Source organism: Chrysemys picta, chromosome 5 (genome assembly GCF_011386835.1).
Source record: "Chrysemys picta bellii isolate R12L10 chromosome 5, ASM1138683v2, whole genome shotgun sequence".
NCBI lineage: Eukaryota > Metazoa > Chordata > Testudines > Emydidae > Chrysemys > Chrysemys picta.
Genome location: NC_088795.1, coordinates 6,759,416 through 6,783,745, shown reverse-complemented (window position 1 = coordinate 6,783,745; position 24,330 = coordinate 6,759,416). Strand labels below are relative to the sequence as shown.

Genomic DNA, 24,330 nt, shown 5'->3' with positions numbered 1-24,330 from the left:
TTTCACCAGACAAAAAACTCTCTCTCTCTCTCTCTCTCTCTCTCTCTCTCTCTCTCTCTATATATATATATATATATATATATATATAGTGTGTGTGTGTGTGTGTATATATATATATATACACACTCACACACATATACACACACAACACACAGTATAAGTTTTAAAACAATTTAATACTGTACACAGCAATGATGATTGTGAAGCTTGGTTGAGGTGGTGAAGTCAGAGGGTGGGATATTTCCCAGGGAATGCCTTACTGCTAAATGATGAACTAGCATTTGGCTGAGCCCTCAAAGGTTAACACATTGTTGTTAATGTAGCCTCACACTCTACAAGGCAGCATGAATGGAGGGAGGGGAGACAGCATGGCAAACAGAGACACACACAGTGTGTAAGGGAGAGAGAGAGAGAGAGAGAGAGATGTGCATTGCCCCTTTAAGTACACTGACCCCACTCTTAAGTACATTGTCTTTAAAAAAAATCAGGAAGTTGAGACAGCAGCTGCAGCCAGCAAGCTCTCTCTGTCCTGAGCCCTGTCCTGTCCCCACCCCGCTCTATATGGCAAAGGGGCAAGTGGGGGGCAGGGAGGAGCTCCAAGGCAGAGGGCAGGAGCAGCACAGGGCAGTGGGGGGAGGGACAGCTGAACCGCCTGCATTTGGTAGCCTGCTGTGCGGCTGCAGCACAGGGAACTTAGGGGAGCAGGGAGCTGATGGGGGGCTGCCAGTCCACCCTGGTTCCCAGCCCCCACCAGCGAGCTGCAACCGGCTGCTCTCCCTGCAAGCAGTGGACAAAGCAGGTGGCTGCCAAACAACGTTAGAAGGGAGCATTGCACAACTTTAAATGACTATGTTCCTTAATTGATCAGCAACGTAACAATGAAACAACGTTAACGGGGACGACTTTAAGTGAGGAGTTACTGTAGTCCCTCTCTCCATAATACATCGTAGGCTTTTTCTGTGTCCAGAAAGGTTACTATCACGAATTCTTTGGTTCTCATGATTTGGGTTTTTTGGTTTGTTTTTGTTTTTTGTACTTCTATCTCTATCCTTACAGTGTGGGCAATCGCACGCCTAACGTCTTCTGAATCCACTTCCCATTCCATCTATGAACCTATTTCTTTCTAGGTGTGCTACTAATCTTTCCGTTACCATTCGTTCCATGGTTTTACCTAAACATGCTGTGAGGGCAATTGGTCTGTATGCCTCGGGCCCTGAGTGCAACTTACTGGGTTTCCTCACTGGGACAATAATCACATGTTTCCAGTCCTTAGGTATTTCACCTTTGCGCCATATGTTATTATACAATTTTAGTATCATCCTCAAGCTTCCTTCACTTAGGTGTTTAAGTATTTCAAAGTTTATTTTGTCCTTGCCTGGTGCGGTGCTTTTGCTCCTTATTAGCACTTTCTGGAGTTCTCTCAGACTAAAGTTTTCACTTAAAATAATATCTACATCCTCCTCCCACCTCTTCATCACCTCATGATTATCCTTAATGAATGTTCTTTTCCTCGCCCTAATTTCTAGCCTCTGTTTCTCATCATTACTGATATTTTGAAATATGGTGGCCAAAATTTCCACTTTTTCTTTGTTGCAGCTTGTTACTCCATGCCCTGCAACTGCAAGGCTTGGCATTACGTGGCTCTTGTTATTTCATTCATTTTCCTAATTTGTGTAGATACCTCTGCTAAATTGTTAGCTTTATCTACTTTCCCACAGTATGTTCTCCAGCTTTCTCTTTTTGCTCTTTTGATAGACCTTTGTGCAACTGCCTTGCCTTTTTGATGTGTAAGTCCTCGTTATTTAAGGAATCTTTTGCTGTCTTATACTCCTTATTCCTTTCCCTAATTACCATTTCACATTCCTTGTTCCACCAGGGATCACTTTTCTTATCTTTAAGTAGTGTTGGTATCCTAGGAATAGCTAGGCTGGGTGCCTTTATGAGTCCCTTGGTAACATAACTACAGAATTCCAGTATCTTCATTTACACATTGCTCATTCATATGTTCCTCACTTTTGCTTCCAATTTGTTGGTTTTTTTGAATTCCAAGTGGGGATCTTATCTTTGTCTTCAGTATTTCTTTTTTCTTGATATGTAATTAATGTGGCGAAGTGATCCCTGTGCATTCCCTTTTCTTTGTAAATTTCCCAGCTGCATTTACTTGCTGTGGTACTTGAAGCTATTCCAGATCTAGGCATGTTAGGCTTCCATCAGCTATATTGAACCTGTCAGGTGCTCCATCATTTAATATTACTAAATTATTCTTTCCAAAGAATTACTCTAAACATTTTTCATTGTAATATTTTTTTCTTACTTCCCCACAATCTGTTGTGACTATTGAGACCAGCACAGATAATGAATGGGCATGGACATCCGCAATTAATGCTTTCAGGTCCATAGCCTCTAGTTTTCTGCATGGGTTATAGACATTATAAATCTTAGAGATGCAGAATTGCTTTGTACTGCTATCTCAATAGCATTAGATTCAATATTTAGCTTCTTAACCTCTACTTCAAGGCCGTTCAAGTTCTCCTTAATGAAGGTGCAGACACCTTCGCACGCTCCTGTTTCTCTATCATGTCTATATAAGCCATATGCTGAGATTTTATAGTCTACTTTTTCTATTAACCCAGTCTCTAGTATGCATAGTATATCAGGCTTTGTTGTCACATCAGTAATATTTTTCTTTCATTCCTGCCCTTGCTCATTGGGCTATGGGCATTTCAGCTTGAAAGAGTCACCACCATTCTTTTAACTGTCAGTATTTCCTTCACTTAGGAAAGTATGAAGTGGCTCCACTGGCAGGTTGCTGGCCAGTAGGTACTTAGCAGTAGCTTTAATTATAATTCTCATTTTCTCTGTTTTCTTTCCTGTTTGAGATGTACAATTGATTACTTCAATCATAAATGCAACGCATCTCTCCATTTCTGTAAGTAATATGTCAGCACCTTTTAGTCCAGTGTCACTCACTACTTCCTTCCCATTAATTTGTTGCTGGCTATTCCCTTTCCCCATATCAGCTTTCCTTCCCCCACTCCCCTCTTTTTTTTTTTTTTTTTTTTAGGATCCCTCATAGCAATTTCTGCATGTGAGATGTTATTGGTAATTTAGTTTTTTTTATTTCCCTAGCTCGCTTTGCCTCAGGCCTGGTCTACATTACAAACTTACATTGGTAGCAGAGGGTCCTGTGGCACCTTTAAGACTAACAGAAGTATTGGAGCATAAGCTTTTGTGGGTAAGAACCTCACTTCTTCAGATGCAAGTAATGGAAATTTCCAGAGGCAGGTATAAATCAGTATAGAGATAACGAGGTTAGTTCAATCAGGGAAGGAGAGGTGATCTGCTAGCAGTTGAGGTGTGAACACCAAGATTCAGACTAACACGGCTATCACTCTGATACTTTACATTGGTAGAGCTATGTCTCTGAGGGGTATGAAAAATCCATGCCCCCTCAGAGATGTAGCTATACCAACCTAACTCCTGGTGTGGACAATGCTAGGTCAACGGAAGACCTTTTATGTTGATCTCACTGCCATCTCTCAGGAAGGTGGGTTACCTAGGCCAACAGGAGAAGCCCTCCCACCGTCATTGGTAGTGCCTATACTGAAACATTACCGTGTTTTAAGTGTTTTCCTCCATAATTGCCACATTTTTGTTCTGTCCCTTCCTCACAATTATTGTATGACTATCTACCTCCACACTTACTGAACTGTCCCTAGGCAATTATTTGCTACATGACCAAATCCTTGGCACCTGCTACATCTCACAGGAGGAGGAAAATAGGCCTTACTCCAGAATACCTGATACCCTAAAGTTACTCTGATAGAATTCTTTCCTTAAAATGTGACCAGCACAGCTGTTGAGGGTTTGCTATCACATCCTCCTCTGCTAATTAGCCTCTTAGCAGTTATCACCTTATCTTCATCTATTCCTTGTTTTATTTCAATTGATGCACCATATGCTGCCCCTCTTATTTCTGTGAGGAATTTGGGCAGTTGACAATTTATTTTACCTCACACTTTTGTCCTAAGGAGCTTCCCTGTTTGTTCTTTGGTTTTTACATTCCACTAACAAGTCTTTGCCAGGTAGTTTCATACCTCTTACTATAGCTCCAGCACTTTTTAAATCCACTCTGCATTCCTCAAGGCATTGATATCCCCTGTCTATATCCTTACCTAGGGATTTGACTACTACGTAATTTTCACCATTTCCCTTTCCTGACCTCCTATTTCCTGGGCCTTCTTCTGATTCCAAAGAATCCACCCTTTTCTTTTCCTTGATTGCCTCCTGTTTTCCAAAGTGCTTTCCCTAGCCTCCTTGTCAGGCCTGCTTTCAGTTTCATTCATGATCTCTCCGGTCTCACTCTGCCTAGCCTGTCAGCCAAAGGCTGAGCCAGCCAGCAGTCTAATAACCCCTAGCTCAGTAACCACAGCCCAGCCACTTCCCTCCATCCAGCCCAGCCCATCTTAGCCAGCTCCCCAGTCAGCGTCTTCCTACTGCAAACGTCCTGGCTTTATAATCACCAGACAGCCCCTTCCCAGCTGGGCTTCATTGTCAGTGAAGTCTGGCTTGCTCCCTCTCTCTGGCAGGTGCTGCCAGGTAGGTTAATTGGCCTCTCAGGCCCACATGAACCCCTTCAGTTCCTGTGGGAGTTGCACAGCCGATCACATACCCACCCCTTCAAGACCATGGGTAGAGATGCCTTCTGCCACAGAGCTGGGCCCACAGATTGTCTCACTCCTCTTCAAGCTCACCCTCCATGATCGGCCGTCAGCCTTCTCTTCAGCAGTGTCCAGGTGCCTCTCCCGCAGAAACTCTTGGTGCTGCAAAGTGGCATGACAGCCCTGCTCTGCAGACTTCACCTTCTCCTGAAGCCTTATTGCTTCTGCCTCTGCATCCGCTGCACCCTTTGAGTCGGGGGTCTGCATACCCACTGTGGTCTGTTTAGCTGCTGCGTCCATCCCTGGATCCATCCAGTTTCTCTCTCTGGGAGCCTTCCTCCCCTCTAGTTTCTTCCAACCCACTGCCAAACAGGTTTGTTGAATAGGTGCCCCCATCATTACTGCCACCTTGGGTCTTCCTGCAGACATTGTGCTCTGTGCCACATGACACCTGGTCCTTCCCTTCCCGCCCCCCCGCCAAGTCCCTCAACAGTTTATTAAGCAAACCACAGTCCAAAAGCCCCAAACCCCCACAACATAGTCCACATCAACCCTGTGCATGTAGTCTTTAAAAACTCAGCCCCATTCTCACCATTCTGGTGCCTTCCACCACACCTGGACTGGTCAGCAGGCCTCCTCTGGGACAGCCACCCCAGCCCGTCAGTGTGGGGCACAACCCCACTCTTCCCAGTGGGAATGCTCTCATCTAGGAGCCTTTCATGGTTCCTCTGGGACCCAGCTCTCCAGCAAGGTGACACCAGCAGGTAAGCCCTCTGCTGCGCCACTTCCTTCCACTCTTTCTGGCCCTGGGCTCTGGTTCTCTGGCTTAAGCCTAGCAGGCATCGCCCTCTGCTGCTGCTCCTCCTGCCTTCAGCCCTCTCCAGCCTTGGTGCTGCCAGCAAGCAAAACCCTTCCTGCTCTCCGGTCTGCAGGCCTGCCCAGGAACCATCTCCTCTTTGTGACAGCTCGCATCTCCTGGTCTGACTCCCCAGCAGCCCTTTCTCACCAGGCCTCCTAGGGTACATCTACATAGTAACTCAGACTCTGTGGCTCTTGTAAATAATACAGCGATGAATTCTATTGTTACAGTGCAAGGTAAACCTACCTACCCTCAACTCTTAAGAGAACTAATCCATACGTGTAGAATCAATCTGTTCATTTTTGTCATATGAGCATTACAGCAATGCCACTAAAATCAATGCCTGAAAGAAATAACAGATTAATAAAATTCCCATGCAGTGCATCTAACTGGGATATAAACATACAGTATATAACTTCGTACTGAGCACAACTATACAAATAGTTTGAATAACTCACTTTAATAGAGAGCGCAAAGGCAGGTCTGTAATGAGCAGCATGTAAGAGAAAATCTAGCGCATTATTAATTTCTGGCAATACCAAGTTGTTTTTTATAATTTACATTTTATTAATACTCTCTGTGATAGCTTTTCATAGCATTGCATCAATCGGAGTACAGTAATTACAATGTATTAAGATTCACTCCATGCCTGAGGAGTGTGGAAGTTCAGTTAAGATGGTTTAAGTAAATGAAACGTAAATCACTATTGACTTCGAGCTGGATTAAATAAGAATTCTGCCCGCGGGGACTGGATGGCTCAGGGATTCACTAATGGGATACAGAGCCTTTTGCCAATTAAAATTTTGGATCAGTTCAGTATTGGCTGGGTGTCTTGATTGTCTGAAGGCTGTTCTGAGGCCCTGGTGCAATAAAGTGGCAGTTTTCAATCAATTTTCTAGTGGATAATATCTGCTTGAGTAACACTATCACCGCACTGGGCACATGAAGCAGGCTCAACAAAAATAGGTAGAGGCATGAGAACAGATCTGAACTGAAGACTTCAGCTCTGGGCCTTCAGTCAGATTCATGGGAGTGGACTCTGGTGCCCAAGATCAAGGCCTTGAGGCGGAAAGGCATGTGGTCCCATTGACTTACTAGGGCCAGGTTTTTGAAAGCGCTCAATACCCAACAATTCCAACAATTCGCAATGGGGGCTGCTGAGAACTGAACTCTTTTGAAAGTCTGGGCTCTGGAAGGACGGACAGATGGACGGGGACACACACACACACACACATTATCAGCATATTTTTAAGACAGCTTCATTATTTGTGAGTACGGAAGCCATGCATGAGTTATGCAGGTCTCCCCAAATGAGTGCTGAAATCGCACCACCCCATCATGTAACTTGTGCATGCCACGTATTCAACACACACGCACTGGGTAGGACTTACACTTTTTATCAGGAGTCTTTTGGGTTTGGTTTGTCTTTAAAGCAGGCGCCCTCAGTTACCAGGTAGCCAATTCTACAGGGCTGAATGAAGAGCATTATAAAGAATAAATTGTAAATGCCTGAAACAATAACTCTTCTAGACATAACATTCAGAGCTTAAGGGTCAATATGATGGGAAGTTCCAGGAATAGAAACAAATGCTGTGTGTTGCAATGAAAAACCGGGGACTGTCTGCTTTCCAGTGGAATAATGCTCCCATATCAGACCTTAAACCTATCACTGGGTCCATGACAGATTAACGCCTGTGTATGGTGTTCACTATTGCCAACCTCAGGGATCAAAGATTATGAGTCAGGCCTCCAAAACTCATGAGATTATTAAAAAAAATGTACATATTTGGGGTTGTTTTTTATTTACCATCTAGTTTTTGAGCCTTTCGGGTACAAGGGTACAATTGGGCACATTTTTTAACCTTTTCTGCACAACCAGGAGGAGTAGAAGCTCTTTTTTATTTCGTAATTAAAGCTGAGATGTTCATGTAATCACACAGCCCAAGGAACTGCACCGTTCAGGAAAGTATCTAACATTGGCAGCATGAAGGAGGCAGGGACATCCATATATGGTGGGTAATAGGAAACATTTTCTGTTATAATTAGAGTTTTAAGTGGCTGTTTTGAAGTCCAAAAGTTAGAATTGTTCCTGCAGAGATAGATTAGGGGGCAGGTAAGGCACTTGGAGAAATGATAAATAAATTCATCACATGGCTCCGCAGTTTGTCACTTGGCTATCGCCTTCTAGGATTCTAAACATCTGAGCAGCTTCAGACAATGGCCAGTTTCAGTTAATCAACCTGCCAGAGAAATGTTTCCTTCTTTTTCCACAGGTAGGACTTCACCCCCAAAATTACACTGACACAACGCTCAGCATGGGCGACTCCTCATGGCACATCAGAGCGAGAAATGACAACTTTATACCCCTGGAAAAAGGAGATTTCTGGCTTTCCAGTAGGGCACACAGCACATGCACATGCTTTGTGCTCACTCTGAGATTCCAGGCTTTAGAACTGAGCTATTTTCATATATAGGGAAAGTTATTCTAGATAATTGAATTTTCTTCTTCTGCAAGAGTCTGTACAGTGGGACTCACAGTTAATAAGGAAGTCTGGCTTTAATTAGGAAAGAATAATTAAAAAGAAAAAGTTAATTAATGCTCTGTGGCCCCAGTCCTGCACACACTTATGCCTGAATGCAACCTCTGCTCAATTAAGCATGTGCATATTTGCAGGATTGGGGCCAAAATCATTCTGAATTAATTATTGTTGTTAAATATGTGGCATATGTAGAATAAATGATGATGTGGTGTGGAGCAAAGATTTCCTTAGTTTGCATTTGTTAGTTGCCTGCAGATCTCACTGGTGACTTTCCCTCTTGAATAGTATGGCAAACTTCTGCTGACAAAAACTTGATTCCACATCAAGACATATGCTCTCTCTGTTATTATATATTGCCATATAGAGAGAGGGGAGTATAATATATAGTCCTATTCTCTCTCAGACAAGTCTCTCTCTCTCTCCCTTTCACACACACACAGCATAAGTCTCATGTTCTCTTTCTCACACACACGCAGGGGCATGTCTCTGTCTATCCATCTAGCCAGAGTTGGCTAAACACAAACGGACAGTTTTGAGGTTTGTTTAGAATTGATGTTTTAAGGCTTTAAATTTTATTTTGACGGACCAGAAAGATGACATTTGTCTTTCCTTCTTCACAGAGAATTCTGCCATATCCGTGTGAACACCATGGGCCGGATGCTCAGAGGGCGTAAATCAGCATAACTCCATTGACTATTTATACCAGCTAAGAGCTGTTCTACACTGAAAATGTGCATCAAGTAACACTCAACGGTGTGAAAAATCCACCCCCGAGTGACGTAACTACCCTGACCTAACCCCCAGTGTGGACAGCACAACGTCGACGGAAGAATTCCTCTGTCGACCTAGCTACCATCTGTCTAAGGGTACATCTTCACTACCCGCCGGATTGGCGGGTAGCAATTGATCTATCGGGGATTGATTTATCGCGTCTCGTCTAGACGCAATAAATCAATCCCCGAATGCGCTCCCCGTCGACTCCGGAACTCCACCAGAGAGAGAGGCAGAAGCGGAGTCGACAGGGAAGCCGCGGCCATCGATCCCGCGCCGCGTGGTAAATCAGTCTAAGATACATCAACTTCAGCTATGCTATTCTCGTAGCTGAAGTTGCGTATCTTAGATCGATCCCCCGTCCCAGTGTAGACCAGTCCTAAGAGGTGGATTAATTACAGCAATGAAGGACCCCTCCAGTTGCTGTAGCAAGTGTCTACACTGAAGTGCTACAGCCGCACAGCTGTGTAGCTCTTTAAAAGTAGACATAGCCTGAGAATCTGGCCCCACAAATTCAATTCTGTTAAGTAATGAAAAAAATGTCAGCAGAATTAACTGCAAGTGGCCTTTTGTCTATCCAGGCTCTATCCCAGTTCACGGTAATTGCTGCATGTTCATATAAGCTCGGTGTGGGAAAACTCAGCTACATGATGCTTGTGTGGACTTTGAGTCTGAGAAACCCCCTGAAGGGGCCCGGATAATTAGTGGGGTTCCAGGTTCATTTCACAATACTAAATGGAAAGAGGCAGCAGTACTCGAAGTGGGTGACTAACAGATTTTTCAGTTCATTGGCCATTTTGAAAAGTAACAAAACAATTGTTTCGGTGTGACTGAATCTGCATTTTTTCCACCAGAAAAAGTTTTGGTGAAAACGTTTCACACAGCTGTAATCATTGTCCTCAGGAGAATAAGGCTCACTTGTAAAAAACCAGCTGTATTTACATAGGAGAAGGAAATCTGATCAGTTTTCACTCAGAAGTGCTCTGTTTACTGAGCTGTCAGAGAAGTTGATGTTAAATGTTTTCTATTTACAAGTGACAATTACACACTAAAGTACTGTGGTGACAGTTCATTCATTTTTGAACGATAAGGTACATTTCTTCCCCCCCCCCCCATATTAGGTCTTTTTACACACCGAGCAATATTTACAATAGCGACCAGTGACGCCGTATCCCCCGATTTTATCGTGCCCAACTGGAGACTCCTTAATGAGCCCTAATGTTCAGAGGTGAGTGTTTCCACAGGTCAAGCCCATTTAAGGCATCTCAAGTTGGGAACCCGAATCTCAGGCCAGCCAAAATCTCTAGCCACTCTTGAAAACGTAATCCATTAGCGGCCATGTAGCAGGGTGGACACCCGCTCCTGCCTTGAGGGGTTTGGAACAGCCCTGGGAGAAGGCTGGGGCAGGGAAGACTGGGCTGATTGGGGAAGTAGCCACAGCTGGGCCACGCCCCAATCAGAGCCCAGCTGTGGCCTGTATAAAGAGGCTGGGAGCCAGGAGCTCAACAGTCTCTCTCTGCACTCAGAGAGAGAAGGGCCTGGCTACAGGGATCTAGACACAGGGTACCTGAGTGGAGCTGGGCTAGGGAGCTCCAGCCTGGAAAGCCCCAGGCTGCGGCCTAGTATTAAGCCAAGGAGTATTGGGGGTTGCAGAGGACAGCCCAGAGGTAGGCCAAGGCAGCAGGTCCAAACCCTCCTTTCCAGTAATAAGTGGCGTTTACTGCAGTCTGCCCCAGGCGTGGGGCTAGACGATGACTGGCAGTGGCCTTACGCTGAGGTGAGGTGGGGTTAGTGGGTGGGGGTTCCCCTGGGAGGGGAGACCCAGCGTATGTGGGTACTGCCAGGGGGCAGCACCCAGAGCAAGGGGCATCGGGGTCCTGAGAGGGACACGGGGGGCCAGTGCGAAGGACAAGGCGGATCACCGGCCTGCAGAGGGCGCTCCGGGCTGGATTGAGTTGATTCCCCAGACGACCAGCAGGAGGCGCCACAGGGGTAAGTCCGACCCCTTACAGGCCACTAAAAAAAAAACTTCCCAGAGCTGTGTTGTACGTTATGGTTCTGCTGGGCTAGATAGTTCACACAACAAAGCCTTTCTAAAAATACGTCTCAGCAGAGCTACTTAAAGACTCCAGGATCCCCAAGTGCTTTGCAGACATTAACTGACTGGGCCTCACAACACTCCCTGCGAACTATGATTTACTATCTCATTTAGAGAGAGCAAACTGAGGCACAGAGAAGTTAACTCTGAGCAAATGGGTAAACAAGCCAGGCTGTGCTTAATTTCTGCCACGGCTTGCCAGGGTTTGCCATGGCTGAATCCCGGCACCACTAGGCTTGGCCGTTGGTAGCCCCGGCACCTCTGGGCTTGCTGCGACAGTTATGAAAGTAAAAAAATTGCTTGCGGCCCGGCACCTCTTTCATTACAAATTAAGCACTGAAGCCAGGTATAGAACCCGGGAGTCCTGGGGCACTTCCTGTCGTTGCTAGATGACGCTGTCTTCCATTGGGACTCTTCTAAAGCGTGGCTCCTGTTCTCGTGTTCCTCCACCTTCTGCTAAAAACAAGATCAGAGAAAGTAAACCCAGACCAAATAAAACCAACAGCACTTTCAAACTTTGCAGAAACTAAATAGCTACTTTTTAAAGAATGGACTGTAATGCAGCTCAAATGAGGCAGTGAGAGTCTGCCTTGGCCGGAGAAAGGAAGGTTGGTTGAGAGCTCCTGCTAACTCCTAAGGGCTAGCAGAGCCTCCTCCCACAATTCTGCTTTGTTAGGGTGTGTGGACCACCTGCATGCAGAGTTGAATCAGGATTTTCCACAGCATGGTCAGGTGCCCTAGTCACTGGGCTACAAGTGAGGCCTAACTTCCTTTGTGGATTTTGATCTATGCCCTTCTGGTGACTGCTGCGCTAAGTGCATGTCCTCACAGCAGAGTTAACTCAGGGGATCTACACTCCAAGTTATTCCTCTCGAGTGAGAGTGACCACACTGTGAAATAGCACTCGATCTGCTGTGTCCGCACTGGCACCGCACTCACTCGTGGTGTGGTGCTAAGTCTCCCAGGGACACATCCCATAGTTCTTTGTGCTGCAGTGCGTTGAGCCACTCTAGGAATTCCTTCCCAGTGAATTGTGGGAGAACTTGTCTGTCCTCAGTGGACATGAGGGGGATTGTGGGAAGGTGTTAGAGGACTAGCAGCACTCAAGTGGCGCTAGCTTGCCTCCACATAAGAGGGTGGTTGTGTTAGTAGCTGACAAGTTGCATTCAGTGGGACTTGAGTTAGGGAAGACAGGCTCTAAGAGGTGAAAAGCAATCGCGATATAAGGTCTACGTAATAGTAAAGTTCCACTTAAGCCCAATTTTAGAGAGTTTAAGTGGTGCATAGGCCTCTGCACTGAGGTGAAGTTTGCCCAGAGAGCCTAGTATCACAGTGTCATAGAGATTAAAGGCAGATCATCCAGTCTGACCTCCTGCACATCACAGGCCACCTCAACACCAAGTCCAACAACTGCAATTAGACCAGAGCATTATAGCCTGTAGGAAACTAAACTGGTATGTGCTACAGATAGAGAACAGGAGGGACTGAGGTGCACCAATGCCCAAGACTCCTGCAATGGCAGAGAAATGAGAATGAGGTGAGACATGACCAGAGTTATAAAGGGGAGGCGTGTACCTTTTGCATACATGACATGCCTCCTGCACACAGAGTCAGGAGTACATCCAGACACTGATTTTAATTGACACAATAATTCCTTTGTGCTTTAGTTACGTCCTCTACCTGTCATTTGAGCTCCAGCTTTCTTCTGCATTGGGAAACCCCTATAATGCTTAACTGGATGAACATGCTTTACTACAGCCTCTGTTTATTTTACTGTGGAACACTTCCCAGTAAGACCGTCATGCACGGTTTACTATCCCCATCTAAGCTGGGGTTTGTTTAAGCAAGTTTTATTATAAATAGACCATTTGTATAAATCATTGCAAAATAAACAGATTTGTTTTGATATCAGGTATTAACTGAAGGGTGCTTCACAGACTTTTCTCTAAGTGCTGTATTTTACAGCTGTTTTTATAATAATTGCAACCTTGAGAGGAAAGCATTGCTTTTTATAGATACAGGTTGGGAACTAGGGAGACATGGTGTGTTAGTGGCAAAATGATATATGTAGGTTTCTTTATGACTAATATGACATTCAAGAAGAGTTTAGGAAAGGTAGAACCAAGTCAGGGAGAATTAGACTGTCATGGACGCATTCTTAAGGTTTACATTAGTTAACTTAATTTCCACACATCCCTACAGGCCAGAGGACCTGTCTTACTATCCATCACTGGGTAGGAAACAGCACAAGGAAAGCTATTCTCACGCTATCTGCCACCTGGCCAAAATGAGGAAGCCAAGTGGAAGGAGTGATGTAGGTCATATAATGTGATAACATTCTTTCCATTCCCCTAGGATCTCAGGAGGACATTAAGCAGCAGCTACTAGAAGGTCCAGAAGGGATCACCTCAAACAAGAAATCATCACATACTCTCATACTGGAAGGGAAAATATCAGGAAACCTACCAGAAGAGCATACAAGAAAACCAAAACAACTATTCTAAAAACTGATGACAGCCATTCAACAGAAAAAACAAAAAGTGGAACCAACTACAACAACTCCACAGCCCATGGCACACCACCTTTGGGAGAAACCAATGCACCAGGACCCACCACATGGACACTACATGACACACTAACATCATCAATTTATCAAGACTACCCTAACTGGAGCTGAATTATTTGTACTCTCCAAGGGACAGGACTTCAGCCCCACCACAGAACCTGATACCGTACTGGCTTGTGGAGAACTGAAGAATTAGTTTGCTGACTCTGCCTCATATAATTTTTTTCAGGACAATGATGACACCACCCACAACTACCACATCCCCACCGACAGTCATAAGAAAAAAGTATCATCTGACTGGATACCCCACAGTGAACAAAACCACACTCTTGAAACATTACATTGATTGCTTCAGGAAAATAGTTGACTGTGAAATTGTTAACAAATGTAACATCCATCACAATCATAGACTATCAGGATTGGAAGGGACCTCAGGAGGTCATCTAGTCCAACCCCCTGCTCAAAGCAGGACCAATCTCTGACAGCACCTAATAAAGAACTCAAAGAAGACCAAACACCACAATTCACCCAGGAATTTAAAGATATCATGAAATCATTCCCCAACCAATTCCACGAGAAAGTCTACAGCCTCATCGCCCATGAACCCACCCAGGGACCTTCTACATGCTTCCCAAGATACGTTGTCAAGGCTGGATCCCCACTTTGAACTTTAGGGTACAAATGTAGGGGCCTGCATGAAAACTTCTAAGCTTAACTACCAGCTTAGCTCTGGTTCGGCTGCCACCATTTCAATGGATTCCATTCCTGGGAAACCTTGAAAAACCTTCACCAAATCCCTGGTGAAAACAGATCCAAACCCCTTGGATCTTAAAACAAGGGGAAATTAACCATTCCCCTCCTTCCTCTCACCAACTCCTGGTGAATCAAGATCCAAACCCCTTGGATCTTAAAACAAGGAGAAATTAACCATTCCCCTTCTTCCTCCCACCAACTCCTGGTGAATCAAGATCCAAACCCCTTGGATCTTAAAACAAGGAAAAATCAATCAGGTTCTTAAAAAGAAGGCTTTTAATTAAAGAAAAAGGTAAAAATCATCTCTGTAAAATCAGTATGGAAATTAACCTTACAGGGTAATCAAACTTAAAGAGCTCAGAGGACTCCCCTCTAGTCTCAGGTTCAAAGTACAGCAAACAAAGATAAACACTCTGGTAAAAGGTACATTTACAAGTTGAGAAAACAAAGGAAAACTAACCCGCCTTGCCTGGCTATTTACTTACAAGTTTGAAATAGGAGAGACTTGTTTAGAAAGATGTGGAGAACCTGGATTGATGTCTGGTCCCTCTCAGTCCCGAGAACGAACACACTCCCAAACAAAGAACACAAACAACAGCCTTCCCCCCCCCACCCAAGATTTGAAAGTATCTTGTCCCCTTATTGGTCCTTTAGGTCAGATGCCAGCCAGGTTACCTGAGCTTCTTAACCCTTTACAGGGAAAAGGATTTTGGAGTCTCTGGCCAGGAGGGGTTTTATAGTACTGTACACAGGACAGCTGTTACCCTTCCCTTTATGGTTATGACATACGTAAACAAGGGAACCCAAGCAGACCATCGTATCTGGCCATGGCACTGTAAGTGAAGGAAAATCAGGACTCATAGTAACCATCCTCAAACCACTCACCTCACAAAGGGGCAATTTCCTCTGCGACTCAACTGACTTCCTCCAGAAACTATGCAATATTAACAATCTCCCTCAGAACACTATCCTGGCCACCTGGGATACCGCCTCCCTATACATCAAAATCCCTCAGAAAGGCAGCATTGCTGCCTGCCTCAAATATCTATAAGACAATGGACAACACTCAGATATCCATCACAAACACATCACCAAAGTCATCCATTTGGTCCCCACCCATAACAATTCTATATTCAACAATGAACATTTTTTTCAAACCATCGGAACAGCGATGGGTACTAGGCAGGCTCCTCAATATGCCAATCCATTCATCGGCCATCTCAATGAAGCATTTCTGGACAAAAGCACCATGAAATAGTGATATACCTGAGCTACATCGATGATATAGTCATGCTCTGGACAGATGACCTAAATTCCCTCACAGATTTCCGCCACAACTTCAACAGTCACCATCCATCCATTCAAACTCTCTCTAAAACACTCCCACACCAGCATCAACTTCCTGGACACCACAATCAGCTTCAACAATGGACCCCCTACAGACAAGTATGTACAAGAAACCCACAGACCACCACATTTACCTTCACAGATCCAGTAACCACCCCAAACATACTAGGAAATTTGTTATCTACAGCCAGACACTCAGCTACCATGGAGTATGTTCTGAGGAGAAAGCCCAGGATGTACACCTTAATACCACCTTCACAAAACTAGGACACCACCAGAAAAATAGATTGCATCATGAAACAGGCCACCCAAATGCCCTGAGAGAACCTGCTTCAATATAGGGGGAAAAAAACAACCCTTCAACCGCACACATCTGGTTGCCACCTACCATCCCATACCGGGAATCATTAAATAACTACAACCCATTGTGACATTCTATACCTTGGGGGAGCATGCTGTAACCCACATATTCTTCATTTTCATATAATCGTGATCTTACCTTACAAGGCATGCTTTATATGTATCAGGGGAAAGGTTATGATCTGCTGAAAGTCATTTCTCTATCATATATGTGTATCATCAATGCCTATGAAGTTATGAGAACTGTGTAATATGGTTGTCACTAAAACATGCTGTACATTGGGGAATCACCCAGATACTAGCTCCCTAGAGGCAACAGCAAGGAAAGTAACCAACGCCCGGGTGGGGTGTCAAACAACCATTAACAGCCTTTGTCCAGCAAGGTAGTTACAATGCGATGACTCACCTGCATGAGACCACCCCAGGGGAATTGTTCAACCATGCTTGGAGACTCAGCAATGCCCCAGACATGCCTGGACTTGTGCTCCCCAAGCACATGGACTGAGGGTATAAAACAGACAGAGGGGCCATATGTTTGGCCTCTTCTCCTGCCCCCACCTAGGCTGCAAGCAACTAAGACACTGAGAAGAAGACAAGACTCCAGAACAGGAGATTGGAACAATATACAGGTTTAAGGAACAAACCTGTATATTAAGGACTGCAATATCCAGTGGGGTGAGAAAAACGGCTTAATCTAGTTGCTGCCCAGTCTAATAGGGTTGAGAGTTTAGACTGCGTGCTTATATTTTATTTTATTTTATTTTGGTAACCACTCTGACTTGTTATGCTTCGACTTATAATCACTTAAAATCTATCTTTATAGTTAATAAATCTGTTTGTTTATTCGACCTGAAGCAGAGTGTTTGGTTTGAAGTGTGTCAGACACTGTCCTTGAGAGAACAAGCCTGGTACATATCAATTTCTTTGTTAAATTGAGGAACTCATATAAGCTTGCAGTGTCCAGTGGGCATAACTGGACACTGCAAGACGGAGGTTCCTAGAAAAATAATAAAAGACAAAAATACCCTATCACCTGTGGGCAAACACTTTTCACAAAACAATCACTGCATATCTGACCTCTCAGTCCTTGTTCTCAAAGGAAACCTGCACTAATACCTTCAAAAGGCAAGCTTAAATTCATATCTTTGTTAGACACTAAAAATCATGGTCTCAATAAAGACACTGGATTTATGGCTTTTTACAACAATCTGTAAACTACTAACCACTGCCCTCTTTTGGCCTATGATTGCAGAGGTGTTAACGGGCTACTTCACCTTGACTGGTCTCTTAGACTATGTGCTAACTACTTACTCTAAACAATCTGTTCAACCTTGTGTTTAGCTGTGACACGCTGAATACCTTTCCAGACCAGAAAAAGAGCTCTTTGTATCTCAAAAGCTTGTCTCCTTCACCAGCAGAAGTTAGTCCAATAAAAGATATTACCTCACCCGTCTAGTCTTGCTAAGCAGCCACTCGTATCAGACATTTTTATATCAGCAAGTGTGGACAACCTGCATCCAAGTGTTTTAAAAGAGCTAGCTGAAACGCTTGCTGGCCCATGAATGATGACTTTTCAATGCGTCTTGGAGCATTGGGAAAATTCCACACGCCTGGAAGAAAGCTAATGTTGTGCCAATATTTAAAAAGGGTAAACAGGCTGACCCAAGAAATTATAGGCCTCTTTGACATCAATTCTGGACAAGATAATGGAGTGGCTTATATATGGGAATAAAGCCTAGTATATGGGATGTAATATATGGGAATAAAGAATTAAACTAACTAGATATATTTTTTGTGATTAGATTACAAGTTTGGTTGATAAAGGTACTAATGTTGATGTAATAGACTTCTATAAGGCATTTGACTTGGTACTGCATGACATTTTGCTTAGAAAACTAGAAAGTTAACATGGCACACATTAAAAGGGGTTAAAAGCTGGCTACATGACATTGTAAATAGGGAATCGTCATTGAGCAGGAATGTTTTCAGTGATCTTCTGCAAGGATCAGTTCCTGGCCATACGTTAGTTAACCTTTTTATTAATGACCTGGAGGAAAAAATAAAATCATCCCTGATAAAGTTTGCAGATGACACGTAAATTGGAGAGTGGCAAATAATGAAGAGGACAGGTCACTGAATCTGGATCACTTGGTAAGATGGGCACAAGTAAACAATATGTTTTACCACGGTTCTTTGAAAAATGTATGCCTCTAGGAACAATGAATGCAGGCCGTACTTACAGGATGGAGGGTTGATCCTGAGAAGCAGTGACTCTGAAAAAGGTTTGGGAGGGGGGTCATGGCAGATAATGAGCTGAACACGAGCCCCCACTGTGACACTGTGGCCAAAAGAGCTTGTAGCCCAGTGGGCTAGCTTGCCTTTATTATATTTACTGATTTGCATTATATTCTGCTTTGCATTATATTCAGCAGTAATGCAAGAAACCTACAGGCCTGTATCCTGTAAGACATTAGCTTCAGCAAGTTAGCATAAGGCTTAAAGCCTATAAACTTTGAACAGATAAACTTTGCACAGATAAACGGCCCAATGGAAAACCCCAAGTATTTGGGGAGCTGAAAATAGAGTTTAAGGGGAAGTTCTCACCACAGGTACATGAGTCAACCACAGAACTGTCGTGGCAACGAACTGACATACATAACAGGTACATGAGAGACATCTAAGGCTAGCCGACTTGCTTGCCTATATATAGTTTCTTATAAGTTTCTTATTTTCTGATAGGTTTGATTATTTGTTTTATTATAATAGGTGTATAGGTTTATATTAGAGTATATTTTGGCTGTAACACAAGGGACCTGCAGGCCACATCCTGTATGGTGAGCTAAGGAAAAGTTAGCATATCTATGTTTGGGACCTTCCACCTAGATAGAGTTGATGATCTAAAGCATAAGGTCCATGTATAGCTGCGACCTTTAACATAAAGGATGTGTTAAAGCAGGTTGGCATAGGGGCTTTCCTAAGTTCATAACCTTTTAAACTTAACCGGTACACCACAACTCGGAACAAACCGAAATAACTAGTTAGGATAGAAACAACAAAGGCCATGGTAACAAATTGACATATATGATAATAAGTTGAGATCATTAATATAACCTATAGGGAAAAAAAACACTTCAACATTAGTAAGGTGAGAAAATACAAATAAGGAAAAAGGGAAAAATCCCCTACTGAATATGTCTCAAACATAGTTGCATCAGTGTAACCTATTATAAAAGTGGCATCCCAGCCCAGGGGTGGTAGGAGAGAGAGATGTAGTCCTTGGGCGGTGCCAGAATGATGGCCACTGGTGATGACGGGGAAGGTGATGGTGATGAGGAAGATGATGGCTGTTCTACAAGGGATAGTGTGAGTATATGGGTGTGTAGATGTACATTCTGTAGTATCTCTATCTGTCGTACAAAGTTGGGGTGTTTGTGATTGTGCTAAATGTATTAATAAACCATATTTGTAAATATAAAAGAGTTCCTATCGTGTGAGTGTTGCAACTGTACAAATCAGGGTTCCCAACTACATAATAATTTAAATAACACTGGGCCTGATCTTGGGGCAAGAACCTGTCAACCCTCAAAGGGATAACTGGGGATTCTTTATGTAATTAATTATATTGATTACTTATCTAAAGTTCAGGCAACAAGCTAATGCAAGCTTTGGGTGCATAGTCAGGAGAATCTAGAGTAGGAGCAGAGAGGTTATTTTACTTGCGTAGATGGCACTGGTGCGACTGCTGCTGGAATACAGTGTCCAATTCTGGTGTCCACAATTTAAGAAGGATGTTGACAAATTGGAGAGAGTTCAGAGAAGAGCCATGAGAATGATTAAAGGATTAGAAAACCTGCCTTACAGTAATAGCCTCAAGGAGCTCAATCTATTTAGTTTAACACAGAGAAGATTAAGGGGTGACTTGATTACAGGTTATAAGTACCTATGTGAGGAACAAATATTTGGTAATGGGCTCCTCGATCTAGCAGAGAACGGTTGTTCCAATGGCTGGAAGTTGAAAGTTGACAAATTCATACTGAAAATAAGGCATACATTTTTAACGGTGAAAGTAATTAACCGCTGGCACAATTTACCAAGAGTTGTGGTGAATTTCCATCACTGATAATTTTCAATCACGATTGGATGTTTTTCTAAAGATCTGCTCTAGGCATTATTTTGGGGAAGTTCTCTGGATGGTGTCACGATGGGCCTTTCTGGCCTTGGAATCTGTGAGCCAGCAAAGCCTATTCACATGCTATTTTCTGCCTTAATTGCTTGCTGTGGGAGTCCAGTGGCCAGCCGGGATGCTGGGTCCCTACTGTGGGTGCTTTGATGCTTGTACTGAGGGAGTGGCGCTGCTTCCATCACCATCAGCATTATGTAGTCCTAAATAGGGGTCAAGCAACCTCAGCAGAAACAAGCAATCAAGTATTCCATATATACTGAATAAATACCTGATAAGCACTGAGTATGAAAGGCTGGGAGAGTGAATCAGAAAGCACGCAGTCTGCCACCCTTCCTTATGTACCCCGTGAGTAGGCCCATTGAGTTAAATGGGATTGCCTGTAGGGGAAGACGCTATTCACTGTCAGCAAAGGTAGTGGAATTGGGCCCTAAATTGACTTGGCAACCAAAGCCGCTTCAGCCCAGAGAACCCACCAAAACAAAACCCCTCTGAAAGGAGAGGCTCTTCTCAGCCTCAGGGGTAGCTACAGGAGCTGGTGTCGTGGCAATTTAATATAGTGCTGTGGGTAAGTGGCTGATGTACAATCAGTTCTGACAATCAGAGCACAGCTCAAGGCTCCCGTGGCAGCATGCTTCCCTCTGCACTGATCAAGGAGGTCTCGCCGCTTGTACGTTCTGTCTGTGCAAGATGCAGCCGAGTAGAGCATTTAAAGTTTCTCTCGGTCCCATTAGCTACTGCATTTAGAAGGATGCTTATGTGTTAGAGCAGCGTCCTGTGCTCGGTATACTTCCAGCTTTTGTTCAACTATGCACTCCATATAATTGCTGTTACAAACTAATTAGAGAGGGGCACAAATGAAAATCTGAAAAACCCAGCTCTCTCTTTCTCTTTAATGGGATGAAGGATTTGGGGTGCAGGAGGGGGCTCTGGGATGGGGGGTGGAGCCAAGGGATTTGGAGTATGGGAGGGGTTCTCCAGGCTGAGGCAGGGGGTTGGGGTGTGGGTTCCATTGTGGGGCAAGAAATGAGGGGTTCCCCAGGGTGTGGGAGGGGGCTCTGGGCAGGGGGTTGGGGTGCAGGGGGGTGAGGGCTCTGGTGTGGGGCTGGGGATGAGGGATTTGGGGTGCAGGAGAGGGCTCCAGGCTAGGGCTGAGGGGTTGGGAGTGTGGGAGGGGGCTCCGGGCTAAGGCAGGGGGATGGGGCGTGGGGGGGGTGAAGGCTCCAGTTGGGGGCCGAGGATGAGGGATTTGGGGTGCAGGAGGGGGCTTTGGGCTGGGACCTAGGGGTTCAGAGGGTGGGAAGGGGAATCAGGGCTGGGGTGCAGGAGAGGGTCAGGGGTGCAGGCTCCAGGCTGCGCTTACCTCAGGCAGCTCCTGGAAGCAGCAGCATGTCACCCCTCCTGCTCCTACGCTCTGTGAGCTGCCCTGCCCGCAGGGACTGCCCCACAGCTCCCATTGGCCACTGCAAAGCTGGCGCTTGGGGCAGGGGCAGTGCGCAGAGGCCCTTGGTTGCCCCTATGTGCAGAAGCTGGAGGGGGACATGCCGATGCTTCTGGGAGCTGCACGGAGCCAAGGTGTTGGTCCTGCTTTGAGCAGGGGGTTGGACTAGATGACCTCCCGAGGTCTCTTCCAACCCTAATCTTCTATTCTATATTCTTAGCCCCTCTGCACCGCTGACTGGACTTTTAAAGGCAGTGCTGACCAGAGCTCCCAGGGCCCCTTTTCGACTGGGCGTTCCAGTAAAAAAACGGACACCTGGCAACCCTATGGGAGAGGCACAGGGTGTCGGGGGGAGGGGAGCTGGGGAGGGAAGGGAGAGGCACGGGGCATAGAGGGAAGAGGAGGCTGTAAGCAGTACTGTATTGAAATGATTCAGTGCCCTTGCAAGACAAGACAGTTGGTAAATGACTGAAATTTAGTACAGAGCCCAGAACAGGGCTAGTTTTGGCTCCCTGGGTGCCTGACCTGAAACCCTAGGGTTTGAACTCTGCCCCTCTAGGAGTGGGAGGTATAGGAGAAGGGATAAAAAACAGAGGGACCATTGCAGTGATTTCACAGGAGGACAGAGGAGAATGGGCTGGAGGCAAGGGAAGAGTGGGCGATGAGGGCGGGATTGTTTGTGAAGTGAGGGGGGGGGCGGGAGAGGGCAGGACGCGAGGTTTGTGGGACAAGGGAGCAGTGTTTGGGAAGGGTGGGTTGAGCTTTACAGTGGTAGGACGGAAGTTTCATTGTTGGGGGTCTCGGATGGGCTAGAGGTACTTCAAGAGAAAATCTTTGTCCCCTGTCTAATGACTGAAGCTGAGGTGAGTGACACAAGTCCTTCACCCCAACAGCCCTGGGTCTGGCAGAGCCTTCAAGATCCATCCAGATCTTGGGGCATCCCCAGGATTTGGGGAAAGGACTGACCCCCTTTTCCCTTCCCTCCTTCCGAGCCTTCCTTGAGGTTTCCTCAGAGTTCTCCATGGCAGAGAACCTCAGTAACATATCTCACTTCCTCAGGGGCATGAGGACAGAACTAGGCAAGAGACACATACAAATCACTGCACACAACACACTAGCTCCTCTCCCGCCCTCTGACTGCAGGCAAACCCGGCACTCTAAAAGAGTTAAACATACAGCATGATAAGGGTATTGCATCTAGTTTTAGGAAGGTAGATGTCACCTTGTTGCTACCTGTGGAGCCATGCTTCCCCATTTAGCTGCACGGCACGCATGTGTATTCTTGGGATTTCTTTTTATAACAGTGGGATGCATTTTCTCATTTATTTCCCCCTCCCCTAGCACTGCAGGTTGTGTTGTTCCTCCTTGTAGTGCCAGGCTTGTCAAGGCCAACTACAACTCTGAACTGTTGTCAGCTAAAATGCCTGGGTGCAAAAAGTCAACCCTGTTTAGTATGACACATTGTCTCCAGCTGGTATCAACAGCCACTTACGGAATGACCCTTTTATATAAATAGATGAATCGTAGCAATGTGTCCCCATTGGGCCACACTTGCAGCTATTTTACATTGCCAATATGCCTGCGTAGTCACTGCGCATCACGATAAAGAAACTGTATGATTACTACCTTTTTATCTTCCGGGGAAAGTAGTTTTGCTCAAGACCACTCATGGTCTCTCTGGCTTTAATTATTTTTCCATGCGATTATGCAGCCTTTGAGATATGCTTGCTTCAGAATTTGAAATGCTAACTACAGTACTTAAGCAGTACTGTAATGATTCAGTGTCCCTGCAAGCCAAGACAGTAGCTAAACGTCTGAAATTTAGGATACAAGTCTGAAAACTGGGCTAGTTTGGGTTCAGTGAGTGCGTGAAGTGAAACCCTAGGTTGTGAACTCAGTCCCTTCACTGAACAAAACTGACTGAAACAGAATGATCAAGCATTATGGGAAGTCACATGCTGAAAACCTTTTTATGATGCTAGAATAGGAAAAATTGTATTTTAATTCTAAGGTACTGAGGTTTTACTTTGATCTAGTTGATTTCACTCAAAAGGGGTAAATCTCATTAGCTGAACTGGAGCAGCCAATATATTTTACATATTTTAATGTCTTCACAAATAAATGCTGTAAAAAGCAACAGAGGGTCCTGTGGCACCTTTGAGACTAACAGAAGTATTGGGAGCATAAGCTTTCGTGAATAAGAACCTCACTTCTTCAGATGCAAGTAATGGAAATCTCTAGATTTTGGAAATCTTCTGCCCGGGTCCTGGCCACTGGTCCGGGGGGGCTCTGCATTTTAATTTAATTTTAAATGAAGCTTCTTAAACATTTTAAAAACCTTATTTACTTTACATACAACAATAATTTAGTTATATATTACAGGCTTATAGAAAGAGACTGTCTAAAAACATTAAAATGTATTACTGGCACGCGAAACCTTAAATTAGAGTGAATAAATGAAGACTTGGCACAGCATTTCTGAAAGGTTGCCAACCCCTGATTTAGACAAATAAGTGTAAAAGCATATGTAATCTTGAAATACTTATGCTTAAAAATGCACATTCTATGGAATATATGTGACACTAAGAAGTAAAAGCAATACATTTGGGAAGAATTTTTGAGGTCTGTCACGTGGCAAAGTAAGGGTTGTTATAGCCCCATGACTAAGTCTGCGCAATCGTCCTTTTGTCTTGGAGTAGTGTAGCCTAGGGGCCAAAGTCAATGTGGCTGCCCTCTCTCAGGGCTGTGTGGCCC

At 44.7% G+C, this 24,330-nt stretch overlaps 1 protein-coding gene across 5 annotated transcripts in view; it reads right to left on the bottom strand.

Annotated features, from left to right (window-relative positions):
* Positions 1-5,961: 5,961 nt before the first annotated feature.
* ADGRL3 (adhesion G protein-coupled receptor L3) overlaps positions 5,962-24,330 on the bottom strand; it is an 820,109-nt gene continuing 801,740 nt past the window's right edge. For 2 of the 5 annotated variants that reach the window (XM_042860378.2, XM_065595838.1), the window contains one exon: positions 5,962-11,382. In XM_042860378.2, the coding sequence (XP_042716312.1) occupies positions 11,315-11,382 (68 nt within the window). In that variant the 3' untranslated portion in view covers positions 5,962-11,314. Of the gene's footprint in view, positions 11,386-24,330 lie in introns of all 5 variants that reach the window. The other 3 variants (XM_024100865.3, XM_042860377.2, XM_024100866.3) reach the window with 2 other exon arrangements.